Genomic DNA, 16419 nt, shown 5'->3' with positions numbered 1-16419 from the left:
CATGCAGATACTGGGGACAGCACTGTGCAGCTTGCTGACCGAGGGTCTTGGACTCTAGGCCTGCCCTTTGCCAGTCATGTCCTTCACCTAAGCCAGTAGTGGCAAACCTTTTATTAGAGTTTTTAGGAACAGCCTGGCTGTGGCATGTGTGCCGTGGTTCACTACCACTGACTCGGTTTCCTTATCTGTAGAAAGGATATAACAGTACTTATCTCTTAAGGTTGCAATGGGATAATGAGCATCAAGTTCTAAGCACAATGCCTGATACAGTGTATGTACACCCTCCAAGGACTGTTTTCTTTGGATAATCTCTCAGGTTCCTAAATTGGCCTTGGATTGATTTTCTTGGTTTGCCAGCACTGGCCGTCAGACCTGGGCGTCGCTGCAGGCCCATCTGTCCCCACCTTCCACAGTCCTACCGTGTTCAGCCCTCTCAAAAAGCCTTCACTTCCTCAGCCCACTCAGGTGCTTGTCAGATTGGGGGTCTTTCTTGCAGCTGCGCCCGTCATCCAGATGGTGGCCTACCGCACAAGCACCCCATGCCTGAGGGGGAAGCCTGCTGGCTGTAGGGAAGGTGAATGAGCACTTCATGTTTTTGCAGCGATTTCTCAGTTTCCTGGATTTTGTCTTACTGTTTGTATCTTTTGTGGAAAAACAGATTTGGAAATACAGGAGAAGTGGGTGGAAAAAGAGAGCCAGCTCCAACTGTTTGGGTCACAGCTACAGGCCAGACCCTTTGCTGCTCTTTTTCTCCGGAACCAGAGAGTGACTCAGTTTATTCTGATGTCCCCAGGACCCTGAGAGCCGACCCGCACCCAAGGGGCTGCGGTGGCGCAGGCATCAGGGTCTCCTCCTGGCAGCTAGGGCGGGCAGATACACGTGCATTCCACTTATCCTCAACCTGGAAAAGGAAGGCCGAGGACTTTGACCTTGGAGAAACGGCGTCCTCGGGCGATGGGGACGGGAGGGTCCGGGAGAAGTCCTCAGATTCCTCTGGAGAAGTTGTGCAAACAGAAGGCATTCCTCGGCTTCCGCCCCGAAGCGGGCCCGGTTCCCCGGAGCGGCGGCGTCCCGGTCGACGCCGTCGCGGGCCCGTCCTCGGTCTCGCCCGCCCCCTCGAGGCCCGGGCGGCCGCCGCGGCGCGAGAGCAGCAGCCCGAGCGCTCCGCGTGTCGCCCGGCGGCCGCCCGGAACCGCGGGCCGCGGGGATGCGCAGGCCGAGGTGGCGGCGCCTCCAGCCCCTTCCGCTGCCCCCGCCCCCGCCCCCGCTCGGCTCCGGGCTTCGCCTCCGCGCGGCCGACCCCGCGCCTCGCCCAGCCGCCGCGCGCTCGCTCCTCGCCAGCGGCTCCGCGGCCCCGGGAGAGGCCTGGAGCGGGAGCGGGAGCGGGAGCCGGGGCTGGCGGAGGATGGAGGGGGCGCGGGCGGCGGCCGAGCCTGCCGGCGGGAGCCCTCAGTGAGTACGGAGCCGGCGAGGCGCCGGGCGGGCGGCGCGGAGCGGGAAGGGCCGGAGGGCCGCCCTGCGCGTCCGTGTCCGCTTCGGCTTCGCCCCGGGAGGGCAGACGGGGCTTGAGGGGAGACGGAGCGGCTCCCGGCTGAACGGCCTTCCCGGAAGGGAAGCCTCTGCCAGCGCCTCCTTCTTTAGGTCTGGGACGTGGAGCCTCCGGGGTGATAAACTGCAGAGTTTATCCACCAGAAAGTTCTTACACTTTAACAGAGACGGCTCGCACGACCTTCTAACCCCCTGTTTTCTGGATTGGTTATAAGAAGAAAGAAAGAGGGGACTGGGGTGCAAAGAGAAACCTAGTACATTCTAGATTAACCGTAGAACAAATTGTTTCTTTTTTCCTAAAGATAGCCCTTAAATTCCACTGGTTTAAAGCTGATGTAACGTTTGTGGGGTTATATGGATAGTTTACATCTAAAGTACAAACATTCCTGAAATATGTCCATATTGAGTTGTAAACAACTGTAGAGAGTGTGGCACTTAAAAACGTTTTATAATGAATCTTAGTCTATGTGTGAAGGGAATAATTACTGCTAATTTGCAGTCTATGCACATACAGATTTTTATATGGGAAGTTGACTTCAAGTGGAACACTCAGAGATATAGAATGTAAGTAGCACTTTCCGAGACAGTAAATACCAAGACAGTGGCATGTGCATATTGCGGGTGATGACTAAAATCCCGTGCTGTCTTTCCTTTTGAAACTATTCACGTCAGCAGTGCCTCTAAGAGCCGGCAAGCCCTTACCCTCCTTGGAGTCTAATCTGCAGGATGATGGGAGTGGAGTTAAGAGATCATTAAATGTTTTGGAAGAACACTAGGCTTGGAACAAGAAGCTTTTTAACTGGGCCTCTCTAGTACTGTGTGATGTAATTTGTGCCTCAGTTTTTCTGTATGTAAAAGTGAAGATAATGATACCGTTCAGAACAGAGCCCTGTTGGGATTATTGAGAGGATGTCTTTGAAAGCACTTGAGGGGCTGGGGATTTAGCTCTGCCTTGCAAGCCTGTGGTCATCAGTTTGATCCCTGGTACCAATAAAAATACAAAATGCAAACAAAAAGAGAGAAAGCCCTTGAAAGGCTCTGCCTGACAGAGCAAACGTCTGCCATGCCTTTTGTTCTCCTCTCCTGCGATCTCCTCCCCTGACTGTTCACTCCCTTTGAGCGCAACCCCATGTTGTGGTCGAAGCATGGAGAGGGTTGAGGGTGAAAGGCAACACTTTCCACTGGCGGATGTGTCCTGCCTGTCATCTTTCTGGGGCCCCACATCTATGAAGAAGAGCATGTTGGCTGTTGGCAGACTTTGACATCTCCCACTGAGACCAGGGCTTGAGGAATCACTCTGACTTCATTCTGGTCCACATTTGATATAGGATTAATTGTTTGAAACCCATCTGTAAAATGGGGATAGAAAAAATAGAACAAGACTCAGATTTGGAAGAGAAAATTCTGTAGTAACTTATTTGTATTTTGCATATTTGTACCCTGCAAAATGTTTCCAATCTAGTGGGCGCCCCTACCCTATCTCCAGGTTTCTATTCTCACTGGGACATGGCCCTGGATCAAAACACTTTGGGGATTCAGCAAGTTACTATAGCTATCTAGGTGCTGCATCTCAGGATTTTTGTCTCTTTTCTCTTCCAGAAGGCCCAAGACAGGGAGCGGAACAACCAGCCCCATGCATGTGACCTCAGTTATGGAGAGAAATGGTCCTGAGGCACAACTGGATAATGGACCCCTCTCAAGACCCTGGCCATTTCCTACCCCTCAGCCTCCTAGGCTCTGTGGTGTGCAGCTCCGTGGACCCTCTGTGTTGGAGTTCAAGGTGAAGGCTTTGAAGGAGAAGATGATAGCGGGTAAACAGGGAGTGAGCCCCACCACCCATGAGCAGTCATCCCTCAAGAAATCCAAATGCCGACAAGTCAAGCCTAGAAGAGTCCGCATATCAGAAGACTCTTCCCTGCCAGCTGCTGTGGTGGTGCCCTCTGCTCAGAAGCTGACTGGTGAGCCACTAGACAACAGTGTCAACAAGGAAGAACCCACTAGGAATGGGGGCTTCAGGCCTCCCAAGGCCTCTGCCTTTGAGCTTGAGTGTTGGAAAGGGCAGAGCCCATTGCCTCCAGAAGCAGTATGGATGTTCCCAGAGTGTGATGGGCATCTATCACCAGGACCTGACTCTTTGCCAGAAAGCCCTATTCACAGAGTTACTCCAGGCTGGCCAGCAGGGCCTGGGCCTTGTAAAATCTCCTGTATGCCCAGCCTGAAGAAAAGAAGGCCAGACACCCTTCAAGATGGTCTGGTCACAGTGGGAGCCTTGGACAGCCCATCTCTCACCCCTGAAGAGGGCTTTGTCCCAAGGCCATGCCTGCAGGGGACGCTGTGGAAAGCTAGAGACATGGGGGCTCCGGGCACTGGGGGCAGTGTCTTATCCTTATCTGACCAAGTAGAGAGGAACCGCCTGCTGCTGCAGGAGATGCTGAAGGTTTCAGGACAGAGTCCCCCCAAGGTGGTATCTGCAGCCCAGGACAGAACTGCACCAGGTGAGCAAGCCTCATCGTACTTGGTAGTTCTTAGTGGGCAACAGAAGGGAGCAAGTGGGAGGGACGGGGAAGAGGGGTACTGTCGGAGAAGAACAGCAAAGGGAGGAGCATACAGTTGCCTGTCACCAAAATCGTCAGTGTCCTCTTACTCTTGGCTTTGACACAAATTCTTTACCACCTTACCAGCATCCCTGCCTGCTGGAGACCTCTGAATCGATGGGAAGCTGTCTGTGCTTGGGAGCAGAGGCCACCGTGACCTCTTCCCTGTGCCTTGTCACCCTTCCCAGAGTGGCTTTCTGTATTCCCTCCTGTATGGTGGCTTCACACCTCACTGTCCTCACTGCCCACCTTCCCTCCTCTGCTGGGAGGAACCAGTGCTCAGACCACAGAAGGCAGCCTGTTCTCTTCAGTGCATTCAGCTCCTCCTGCCTAACGGTGTATTAGGTCCTCTATGCCCACAGCCGTGCTGGCCATTAGTAATTGCGACAGGCTTTGCCTCTACTTCTCAGGCCAAGACACAGGCCCAGTGTTGGATTTATCTGGAACATAACATACTGGAAACCTGTCTCCTTGATGTTTGTTAAGTGGCAGCTGAGAGCTCAGGTTCTGGCTTCTGTTTTGACCTCTGCTTCTGTTCTGGGCCCTAGAACAACCAGCAGTGGACACAGGCTGGGAATCAGGACTGTTCCTGCAGGACTCAGAGCAGAACAGGTAAGGACCCAGAGCACACATTTTCTTTCCCTTCTTCTTCACCATCTTAGTTATTTAGTTAGTTACTTAGTTACTTAGTTCTTGTTGCTCAGACAAATACCCAACACCCAAAGTTAAAGGAGAAAAGGTTTATTTAGCTTACAGTTTGTAGAGGTTTCAGTGCATAATTGACTGGCTCCAAGGCAGTTGGCATGGCAGACAGGCATCTCAGAGGAGAAACAGGTCATAGTGGGCAGAAGGAAACAAAGCAGCTAGGGAGGACCATAGCACTCTCTACTCCTCGTATCTTGTCCAGACTGCTGGGAGCAGTTAGCGCTCATATCCTTAATCCTAGCACCTTTGAGCCTAGCATTGTACCATGAATGAATCCCAGTGCCACACATTTTAGTCCAGCCACCTATACAAAGCCCCACCTATGACTGTGTGAGGCTTTGGGGGACATCTGGATGCACAACAGCTCTACAACATTTACTGCATACCAAGACAGCACAAGGCCTTGAAAAGGTCAGAAGGCAAGCAAACCCCTGCACCCCTGGAGAGTGGCCACTGTGGATCGTGATCCCTGAGGCCCTGTAGAAAGTGTCTGTCACCTGCAGTGCCCAGGCTGCTGCCTACCTGCCACTTGAGCAAAGCCATAGGGGACAGAGGTATATAAAGAGCACTGCCAGTACCTGCTCTACCCTGAGTGCCCTTTCCCCTGTCTGGCTTTAAGGTGGAGAAAATTATATCGGATTATTGTAAGGTTAAAATGAAACAAATGGATGTGGGAGTCCTTAGGGAAAGTACAAGGATGCACGGCTTTTATTCCACCTGTTCTATTCCTAATCAAGCGAATATGCAGAGGTCAAGTCAAGAATTCCACCTGCAACCTCACCATGATACTCAGAATTTTTCCCTCCCTCCATCCTTGTTGTGGGGAAGCTGGATCCCCTGGGTTGTGGTGGGGGAAGAGGGGATGCCTGTCTTTCACAGGCAGTGTTAGAACTTGGCAGGCTGAGAAAAGTGTGCCCACTGTGTAGCAGGACCACTTGTGGGCCTGAGCGACTGCTGCTGCCCACAGAGAGTGGCATCAGCCCCTGTCTTAGCTGGACTCTGCATCTGAGGCTGAGAGGGCCTCTCCTGTTTCCCCAGCTGCTTGGGGACATCATCCTCTGCAGAGCATCCTGATTCCTACAGAGGGCAGAGCTTAGCCTGTTGCTTCTCCAAGGTCAGGCTGCTTCCTGTATAAATTCCAGTTAGTTTGACCTGCCCTCAAGAACGTGTGGGCAGGGCCTCGGTCTTTGTCTGTTTAGGCTACTATCACAAAATACCATAGACTGGAAGGCTTGTAAACAGCAGAAAGGTATTTCTCACAATTCTGGAGACTGCAAGTCAAGGTCAAGGAGCCAGCAGATGCGGGCTATTTTCCTGGTTCCATAATAGCACTTTCTCCTTGTGTCCTTACGTGGTTGAAGAGGACTAGGAAGCTATTTGAGGCCCTTTTAATAAGGACACTCATCATCTCCCAAGGCTGGACCTCCTAATACCATCACATTGGAGGTGCAGTTTGGCTGGGACATAAACATTCGGACCACAGCAACCCTTGGTAACAAAACGAGTGTGTCCTGTGTCAGATTTGGCTTCTGTTGGGCTAAACGTCTGGTTGAGGAGCTTGACTCTTTCATCCCTTGTTAGTTGTGTTTGGTCCCTTCTGCCTCCATGGCTGCTGATCTTGGCCTCTTGTCACAACCTTATCTGGTCCTTCCAGTGCAGAAGAATGTGGCTGCAGAGAGGACTGTCGTCCCCAGGGATACCTGCTCCCTCTTCCCTCCTCTGTCTCCTCCCCGCTTCCTTCCCTCTGGAGCCTCAGAGGAGAAAGCTTAGTAGTTGTGCTTGTGCCCTGAGGAGTGGCACCTCCTTCCCACCTTCCCTCCTTGACGGGAAAAGCACCCAGGGAAGATGTGACCACTGGGATTCTGCTCAGAGGTCACCATTGAAATGCAAATCCAAAGCTCCTGACATGCATGCTGGAAAATAATAAAAATCACTCATATTGTTATTATTATTGTTATTGTTTTTTTGAGACAGGGTCTCCCTATATAGTTCAGGCTGCCTTAAATTCATTGTGCAGCGTACCTCCAACAGGCAGCAGTCCTTCTTCCCCAGAGGCATGCATCTCCATACCTGGCCAAACCACTCATTTTAAAGGAAGAAAACTTCAGCCAAAGGGAGGGCGGGCCTTTCCTTGTCCCTGTGAAGAGACGGCGTAGGTGTGGGATCCTCAGGAGTGGGACTTCTGGGCTTTTAACTTGTCAGGCCAACTGCAACTGCGTTGTGCATTTTAGAGTTCAGGCAGGGTGCACCCGCACATCATACTGTGTGATTTGTCATGTGCATATACAAATGATAGGTAAGTGTAGTGTATTAGTGAACTTTAGACCCTATTATAAGACTAACAAAATGTCCCCTGAGAATCCCAAGCAGATGAGGACCCAGAGATGGCATGAGGCTCAGGTCCCTGCTAGGTAGACACCCAGGCTGAAGACCCAGGGAACATAGCCGGATTTAAGGAGAGAGAACTGTGAGCTATGTCATGTTGCCCCACAGATATGCTCAGTATCTGGCTTTGTTCCCCAGTTACCGAGGCAGATGTTAAAGTGTCCTGAAAACCCTGCAGGGCTTCTTTTGTCCCCTAAGTAGGGTGGATTTGTTGATGGCAAAGTTTCCAAGAGAGTTTTAAAGTAAGGCATGCTCCAGCCCATACCCCAGGAGTTCCAGGGCAAAGGTCTCAGTGTCCATACTAAGGAGAGTGCCACCCTGGGCAGAGCAGTGCTCTGAAACTGTGGCCATCTGGCAAGACATGTGCTGGCAGGGTGAAGGGCAGGGCTCACTCATGGCCAGTAAGCCCCTCAGATCTCAGAGTTCGAGGGGTGAATGGCCCTGCTTACATTCTATCTGGATTGGCACTTGTGTTGGTCCTTATTGTAATCGAATAACTATTATGAGCAAATAACTGCCAGGTCCTTGTTATTGCTCTGAATTGCCAGGGGTCAGATGCAGGGTTGTTTCTCCCTACTAAGAAGCAAGAGATGGCTCAGTCTGTGAGGACCAGAAGATCCCAATGCCCAGGCAAAGAGCCAGGTCAGCAGCTGCTGTTTTCCAGTGCTTAGGGCTGTACTAAGTGCTTTTCCTGAAGTCTCATTTTATTTAATAACAAACTGTATGTGTTCTTCCTGGTTTGCTGACAGAGGTGTCTCTTGGGGGAGATCAAGGGACTAAGCTGGGGCTTGGAGCCAGGATTCATACCCAGGGCTGCCTGCTCCAAGGCTGTGCCCTGCTGCAGTGTCCCAGAGACTCGCACGTGAGCTGCCCACTGTGTCCAGGCATCAGTGTAATACGGATGGAACTGCCCATTTTTAGTCCCATTTTTACTCACTGCCTGCACTGGCCACAGCCACCATTGATACTAGTTTCTCCTGGAGCTCCCAGAGGCAGGAACTCTGCTAAGAAAATGCCTGGTGGAGGCAGGCAGGAGGGAGTGTGTGAGGGCTCGCTAAGGGCTGGAGCCTGTGCAGACTTGTGAGGGTCCGGATGGGAACTGGGGAGGACATTCCAGAAGGGTGAGGCCTACAGAAATAACTGGGAGGGCCTGAAGTAGGATCTGTGGAAGATTTTATGAGAAGACGGCGGAAGGTGGGCTGAAGCCGCTTACGGAGGGCACTGGAATTTAGATTTTAATCAGCGTGTAGAGACATGTAATGGTCTTCCTCCTGCTGCTCCTGCCTGTGAGAACGGGATGACCTTATCCCCTGGGAGTGTGGGCTGGTGAGTGTCTGCAGGTCTGCGAGGGGCTGTAGCCATTCTGAGCCTTGGTCAGGTTCTGGATCTTCTGTGTTCCTAAAGAAGTTACAGTCCTGGGGGTGAGGATGGGAGAAGAGATACTTCTGCCCTATCCCAGGATTTCCAGGGCCATAGAAGTCCCCCAGAGCAAGGATGTCATTAGGTGGCTGAGACCTGGAGGCCCTGTTTACCCTTGCCCCCAACTCCCATCCTGCCCTGCAGACTCAGATATGCAGGCACAAAGCAGATCCCCTTACCACTCCCAGCCCCTGTGAGGCTAAAGTGGAAAACAAATGAAACGTAACCTTCCAACACTGCTTCCCCAGCGTGCTGTGAACATTCCCGCCACTTTCTGACGCAGTGTGGAGGTCCTCTTTCATGACTATCTTTAGCTGAGCTGTTGGGGCTGCCCTGATACCCTGAAACAGTGCAGTTCGAAACAGTTACCTTTCGTGGGCATTTTGACTTGCAGGAAGAAGCAGAAGTCACACAGTGCCAGGATCTGTGAGTAAAGCAGATGAGACGCCTCACAGTGTGTCTGGAGCCTGCCCTTCCTTTGGGTGGCACCTGCGGTAGCATTCACTGCATTTTGGGTCACACCTCATGAAAACATTCACAAAAGTAGACTTCCAGAAGAATTGCTTTGGAAAGTGACAGAAACAGTGACATAAGTGTATTTAAAGTGTATTTTGGAGGGGCAGTAATGGCAATGTCTTTTACTATACACATTTTTAAAATTTAAACCTTCACCGTGTATTCTAGTCAGACCTCGAATTTTCCCTTTACTGGTTGCATCCTGAAACCTGGCACGTTAGATCTCTTATATTCCCTACTATTTTACTTGAGATGAAAGGGTGAAACCAGACTTTCTGAAATTCATCCATCTAATCCAGGATTATGATGACTGTAAAAAAGGGCCACTCTGTCCCCTTGACCTCCCTGGCCAGGAGAAAAACAGCAGTTCTCCTGACCTCCTGGCTGTGACGGGAGGTGAGGTCCTTCCTCCAGGAACCCGTTCTAGAAGGAGAGACCACAGCAGGAGGGGACACACCGTGCTGCTGCCCTTTGTCCTTAGGACACTGTGACTGGAGAGCAGAGGGAAGGACCCCCTCCAGGGGAATCTGCTGCTCTCCGAACTCCCCAAGGAAAGGCCTCTGAGACCCCACCCACAGCAGGGACATGGCTGAAGACCCAGACTCACAGGGCGGAAGTGGGTCTGCTTGTCAAGCAGGAAATCAAGCTGGGAGGAAAAGCACCCTGGCACCCCATTCCTGTGCCCTCGCTGCTGAGGCAGTGAGCTTCAGAGACAGGCTTTAGGACAGTGGAAAGAGCTTTCCCCTCTTAGGTAGGAGTGGCCCTTACCTGGCCATGTGCTGACAGAAAGGATCCCAGAGGAACCCTAAGAGCTGGGTTTGAGGGTTATTGTCCATGACACAGAGGGGTCAGCTGAGTGCCCTTGGGGAAGGTAAGGGCAGATTAGACTGAAAAGTCTTGCTCAGAAGGATAAGGTGGAAACCCACCTCCCTGGAGAGTTTGAGTGTCCGGGATGTGATGATGGAGGTGCATGTTCCATGCCTCTCAGAGAAAGACCATTTTCCTTCCCCAGGGCTGATTGGTGTCCTTCTCCAGGGTGCACAGTGACCGTGGGCCACCTGCTCTGCTGACCTTGGCTGCAGTCCGTGAAGGTGGCTGCTCCTCTTCTCCCTGCTCAGAGGGTTACTGCATGGATGCCTCCAGGCACCTAAAAAGCCTGCTTTTCTAATCAGTGGAGAAACTAGATTTGTCTGCCAGAAACTGATACAAGGCAGCTGATGGAAAAGGAAAAAAGAGCAAAAAAAACAAAAAACAAAAAACCAGCAACAGCTCCAAAAGGAAACAGCAAAGCTGAAAAATAGCTTAAAAACCTGGGGGCAAGGCTGATCCTGGCAGCATCTGGCCAGCTGCCTAGGGGCCCTCCTGCCTGCCCACCAGACCTTGTGACAAATGCCCTCCGACAGCCGGAGAACCACAGCTGTCACCGGAAGGCTCCGAGGGCTCGGGCTGGCAGCCAGAGGCCTGTGGCTGCAGGGGCACCTCTCCGGGCTGGTAACCTCATTATCTGTGCTGGCGGAGCAGGAGCCCCAGGGAGCACAGCTGCTCTCAGCCGCATGTCAGGGGAGCTGCCTGCTCTGGAAGCTGTGCAGGGGGGCCTCTCCTGCCAAAGAGGCCTTCTGGGGCAGCAGGCCTGGAGATTCACTTTTACCACTCCAGTGAGGCTCTTCTTCCAAACCTGGCCTGAGCCCTGCCAGGGTTCGTAGGCACAGATGGTGCCTTTATGCTAGCAGATTTTCCCTCTGGCCCCAGAGTAGGATTAGAGGAAAATAATGAGAAGAAAAGAAAAAGAAAATCAGTCTCCTCAGAGCTTGCCTGGTCATGTCCTAAAACGCCGTCTCCCCAGAGCCTAAGTTGTGCCTTTGTCCACTTGTGTCTGACGCAGCAAACATCCTCTGCTCCAGGTGAGGCCCGTACTCCCACTAGTGTATATTGTGTGGGCCGCAGGTCTGAGATCCAGGTCTGGCTGAGCCTCTGGCTGCCTGAATTTTTCTTTCTGTGGAGGATACACAGCACATATGTGTCCTCGCCTCCTTGTGAGGACACTGAAGTTACATCGAACAATGGGTCTGACCACAGCCATAAATGTCTTTCGCTTGCCGTGAGACCCAAGAAGGGGAGAGGACAGGGTCTTCCGGTGGGCCAGCCGTCGTCTGCTCTGCTCTTATTTGCTTTTAATTGATATTCGACCTTGAGCGAGTTGCCGGTGTTCCTCTCCGCACTGGACCCCCTCATCTGTCAAGTGGAGAGAACACCTGCCCTTGTCCAGCCTGGCCGGGGAGAGTGAGCTCCACAGAGAAACTCTTTGTCAGGGGGAGGCAGTGGGCTGCTGTTACTGCTGTAACCCGGTGTGGGCGGTCTGTCACATCGGGAGACAGCTCTGGAAGGGAGTGTCTGTCATTTCTGCAGCTCTGGACTGGGGCAGCGCATCTGGTAGGTGAAGGGGCTGCTACAAGACCCTTGTTATTATGAAAATCGAGCCATTTGCCCGCTTGGTTTGGGTCCAAACCAATTTCTCTCAGTCCTGAGTCTGGGAACCCTGAGCTGATGCCTGACAGGTTTGGGTTAGGATCGAGGCAAGAAGACCCAGGGACTTGTAAAAATGTCCTTCTCCCACAGGACACAGCTAGGAGGAGCAGCACCCTGATGCCACGTGAGCTCAGGGTGGTGCTGGGTGTGCCGCATGGGCGTGTGTGTGTGTGAGTGGGTGCTGAGAGGCAGAAGGAGACAGGGCGGTGACCGTGGAAAGACCATCTGTCTGGGCACAGGCCCAGCCCCACAACCTCAGGCCCTTTCCTCCTCCTCCCCCAGATAACTCCTGCCGTCTGGCCAGGGAAGGAACAATAGATAATCTGGAGACTTCCCTACCCTCTTCTAGATCCTCCTGGGGTCTCTGCCTCCGGTCCCTGAGCAGATGTCCAAGTTCAGGCCAGCCCCGAGCCCTGACTGGAGCCGCTCAGGGCGGCCTGCTGTGTGGGAGCCGGAGGGGAAGGCTGACCGCACAGGGCTTTTCCTGGCAGAGCTGCAGCTCGACACTGCTAAAGCCCTCTTAATCCATGTTATTTTCTTCTAATCTCTCCCCCGCCTGCCCTGGCCTGTGTGCCACCCTGTAGGACCTTTGGTCCCAAGCCGGAGGCTGTGCCGAGCTCCAGTAATGAGGATGCCAAACATCTGCTGCAGTGTGCCCGAATGAAGGCCAGGACCCGGCCCCTCCGTGCCAGCCATGACATTGTGCCCACCATTGCTCAGGGCAGCCGGTAAGTGGACCCAAGCCAGGCTGGCCTGTGGAGGCTGTGCAGGAAGGGGACGGCAGTGAGAAGAGATGAGATCTAGCCAAAAATGCGACTCCTTCCTTCTCCTTTCTGTTTTCTTTGTCAGGCACTTAACTATGATTGTTTAGTCAGTCAGCATCCCTTTATGAGTGTCACTAATTGAGATACAGAGATCAGTGAAACGTGGTAAGAGGCCCCTGGAGACATGGAGATCACAGTCTTCAGGGAGAAAGACAGCCAGGCAGGCTCTCAGTTCTGTGGACTGTGCTGTAAGAGAAGAACAAGCATTCTGAGGTAGAAACCTGTACCACCTGGAAAGGGGAGGCTCTCCAGAGGCGATGGCTTCTCAGTTGGGGCTTGCAGGACACTCAGATGTTCGCTGCGCAGAGAGGCAAGGGGTAGAAGCCATGAGTGCAGCACTGTGCAGCCGGGCTGGAGGTCAGCATTCTGGGATGCATGGCGTGAAGGCCAGAGAGCTCAGGAGAGCGCGTTCGTGGAGGCCTTCTGTGACGGCAGGAGCCACCGAAGGGCTTGAAGCGGTGAGTTACACCGTGGTGTTGCATTTCAGTCCTGCCATCCTGGCTACAGAGATTATGTTGAATCCAGGAGACTGGGACGGAGAGGAGGCTGCTGCCTTGAGCCTGGCAGGGGTGCAGGATATGGAGACCTCCAAATGAGCCCCAGACGGAAGCCAGTTAATGAGGCGGCAGAGAAATGATAACCCAGAACAGATTTGCATTCTGGCTGTGCCACTCTGTGTGCCTTTGGGGACGTCTCTGTGTCAGTTTCCTTCTTCTCAAGACAGTAGTTACTGCAGCGCCTGTCTCCCGGCTTGTTGTGAACATTGTATGGCCTGACTGACAGCGTCTGGCACGTGATGAGGGCTGTGGGTCTGTTACATGGAGTCCACAGTCATTTGATGACCCAGAGGTGGAAGGCGGAAGAAGAGGCATCCAGGACAGAACCTAGGGGTGTGACTGTTGTCTGGGCATTGGAGGGCCCTAGCTAGTGGGGAACACCTAGGTATTGGGTCACACTTTGGAAGGGAGGTGCCCTGGAACATCCCCTGGAGACATCTGTCAGGCAGTTGGATATAGGATCTTTAGAGTAGAGATTTGAGTTTATCTCTGATGTCGTGACCCTGGGTGAACTCATGAGGGAAGATGAGATGGGACAAGAACGGGGCAGGCACTTTTGAAGACCAGCACATCACACACATGATCACTCCCCCCACCCAGGGACACAGCCCACCCTGGTTGGTGTGCCTTAAGGAGTCTCATACCTGTGGCACTCCCCAGCACAGAGCCAGCCTCTGGGGTACTCCTGGGCTAGAGATGAGGCTGCTGGGGGACTTGACAGATCTTCCCAGGCCCCAGTAGACCACCTCCGTAGACAAGGCCTGTGACTTCACTGGCACGGAGCGGGGCACACTGGATCTGCCTATGTCATCTCCACTGGAGCAAATAAGGGCTCATTAAAACTGGATCGTATGCTCTTGGGATGCTGAGGCCAGCCATTAAAGGTTAAGGACAAGGTTAAGGACCTTCACGGAACCACTGATGATTCCATCATGTGTAGATACCACTGCGTTCAGTATCATTCTGCCCTTAGGAGACACTGAATACTGGTAAGAGGTACCAGGCATGCTACCCTTTTATTTCACATTTGTCCCTCATCTCTCCCTCGGGCAGAGGGTAATCATTAGGAATGACATGGCTTCTTGGAGGGATCCTAGCCGTTCTTCATATATGATGAGGAGAAGCCTGAGACTTCCAAGGAATTCTGTCCCACCTTCTGTAGGTATCAGACTGGTTCAGGGAGCCACGAAGCAGGCAAACCTATCTGCGAAACAGACTTAATTGTATGCATGCCCTCTAGATACTTCCTCTTCTCCAAGTCGCCCCACCACCTCACAACAACCCCAATCTCTATTGTAAAGTAGGTTCCTTTTTCCTGGCTGTAAAAATGCAAGGTGACCTACTTTAGCAGCTGCTCTGTCCAGAAAAGAATTACTATGCCTTGGCAGTGCTGGTGAATCCTCAGAGGGTATAGCTGAAAAATCCATGCCAGATGGCTTGCTGCAGCTGCTTCTAAAGGTTACGCTCCATCAGAGCGCCCTGGAGGACTGGGCAGAGTTAATACAGCAATGCCACCTGGGCCCCAGGCCTCAGCTAGATACTGGAACCACCAGCTTGGATGTATCGCTCCCTCCAAAGAGCAGCTTGCCAAGAGATGGAGGGGAAGGAGGGGCAGGCAGAACAGTGAATAGAAAGTGTGCTTGTACGTGTGTGCACGCGCGTGTGTGCAGGCGTGCGTCTGTGTTACTAGAGATTGAACCCATGACCTTTGCACTGAGCTACATCCACAGCCCTTTTTCATTTTTTACTTTGAGACAACTTTTGCTAAGTCTCTAAGTGGCCCAAGTTACTAACTTGTTCAACCTGTGCTTGAATTTTTCATCCTTCCTTGACTGCCCAGAATATGTAGTACGATTTCAGGTGTCACCACCACACCAGGCTAAGACACCAGTTTTGTGGCAGGCTCTGGGGCTGCAGAGCTGAGGAAAATATGGCCCTGCCCTATGAGATGCCTTCTTCCTTGGCTCTGGCTGAAAGGAATCTGCAGGAACCTGAACACACAGGTCTTTTCCAGGAGGTGAAGAGGCAGAGGTAACTGCATTTGCTGGAAGCAAATCAACGTAGATATTGAGCAGGTCTTGGAAGCAAAAGCTCGTAGGATTTGGGGGAATGGAAAGTTGGTATTCTTATCCCCAAAAGGGCAGGACAGGTCAGCAAGATGCATCCTGGGAAGATGACATAAGTGGCACCCTAGTAAGATGGTGACCACATGAGACCATACGGCTTGCGCACATCACACTGATTGTGTGGTTAGGACAGCACTGTCATAGAAAGTGAGACCCCAGGGAGGGGCTCCTCACAAAGGCCGCACAGCTCCAGAGCTAGAGCAGAAGCCTGACCTCAGACCAGAATCCTTTTGTCGAGGGACGATTGCGGAGGCCTCTGTTGGGCAGCCAGGGGGTTTACCTGCTGCTCGGCTGCCTTGTGTGCTCTGCTGTTGGCTCCAAGGTACTTGCCCCACTTTTCACACTGTTGCTAACACAGTGGTGTCTGGGTTTAGTATTTAGGCTGATGACACCTTTTGTGATTAATCTGTCCTTCGGTTCTCCTTCTCCCTTTAGAGTTAATTCTGGGATGGCTCAGTTCACCATCCTGTATGTAAAGATTAAGACCATGGCTCACAGGGTGTAAGCTGTGTGCAGTCTGCTGCGGACCTTGCCTGCATAGACCGTGCCCCGAGGGCAGCACCTCTGCTGTCGCCTCTCGGAGTCCCTGCTGGCTCTAACGTCCGGGTGTGTGGAGGCAGCTGAATGGGGCAGGTGTTCACCGAGGCCTTCACTCACTGCTGTGTGGCAGAAGTCAGGGTTGTCCAGAGAAACACAACCTCTGGCATGTGCACATGAAGGGCGTTCACCTGTGCACTCAGGAGAGCCAGGTCAGTGCAGCAGGTGAGGCCAGAGGTGGTCTTTGCTGGCAGAAGCCCTTCTTGCTCCAGGAGGTCCATCTAATCTCTTGAGACCCACCCACATCATGCAGAATGATCTACTTTATTCAAAGCCCATCAAGTTAAGTATTGATCTTAACCCTCCCTGAAAATAATCTTCACAGAAACTTCCAACATAGTCTTTAATCAAGTATCTGGATACTGCAGACTGGTCAAGGTGACACATAAAGCTAACTATCACACATGGTATCTATATAGTGGGTGACTTTTAATAAATAGGAGTCAAATTCAGGTGGGCGAAAGAAGATCCCAGGAAATGAGGGCCCCATGAAGTGGACAAGGCCCGCAGGCTGCAGCCCTCCGCGTGGGGGGGACATAACTGAAGAGGAAAGTAGGGAGGGTTGTGAAGGACCTGTCTTCATCGCAAGGACCGTCACCGCATCCTGTGTCCTCTGGGGTGC

The 16419-nt window shown here is 52.5% G+C and overlaps 1 protein-coding gene across 5 annotated transcripts in view; it reads left to right on the top strand.

The window, feature by feature from the left end:
• Window positions 1-588: 588 nt before the first annotated feature.
• Window positions 589-16419, top strand: part of Kiaa1614 (KIAA1614 ortholog) — a 31642-nt gene continuing 15811 nt past the window's right edge. The window contains exons 1-4 of one of the 5 annotated variants that reach the window (XR_010044416.1): window positions 589-1452; window positions 3148-4043; window positions 4691-4754; window positions 12278-12421. Coding sequence is in view for 1 of the 5 variants with exons in the window: in XM_063239782.1 (XP_063095852.1) it covers window positions 1208-1452; window positions 3148-4043; window positions 4691-4754; window positions 12278-12421 (1349 nt within the window). In the remaining 4 variants the exon portion in view is untranslated. The other 4 variants (XR_010044414.1, XR_010044413.1, XM_063239782.1 and 1 more) reach the window with 4 other exon arrangements.

This window comes from Cavia porcellus, unplaced genomic scaffold (assembly GCF_034190915.1).
Source record: "Cavia porcellus strain 051 isolate PalLab524CR breed Dunkin Hartley unplaced genomic scaffold, mCavPor4.1 scaffold_29, whole genome shotgun sequence".
Taxonomy (NCBI): domain Eukaryota; kingdom Metazoa; phylum Chordata; class Mammalia; order Rodentia; family Caviidae; genus Cavia; species Cavia porcellus.
This window is presented reverse-complemented; position numbering and strand designations above follow the sequence as displayed.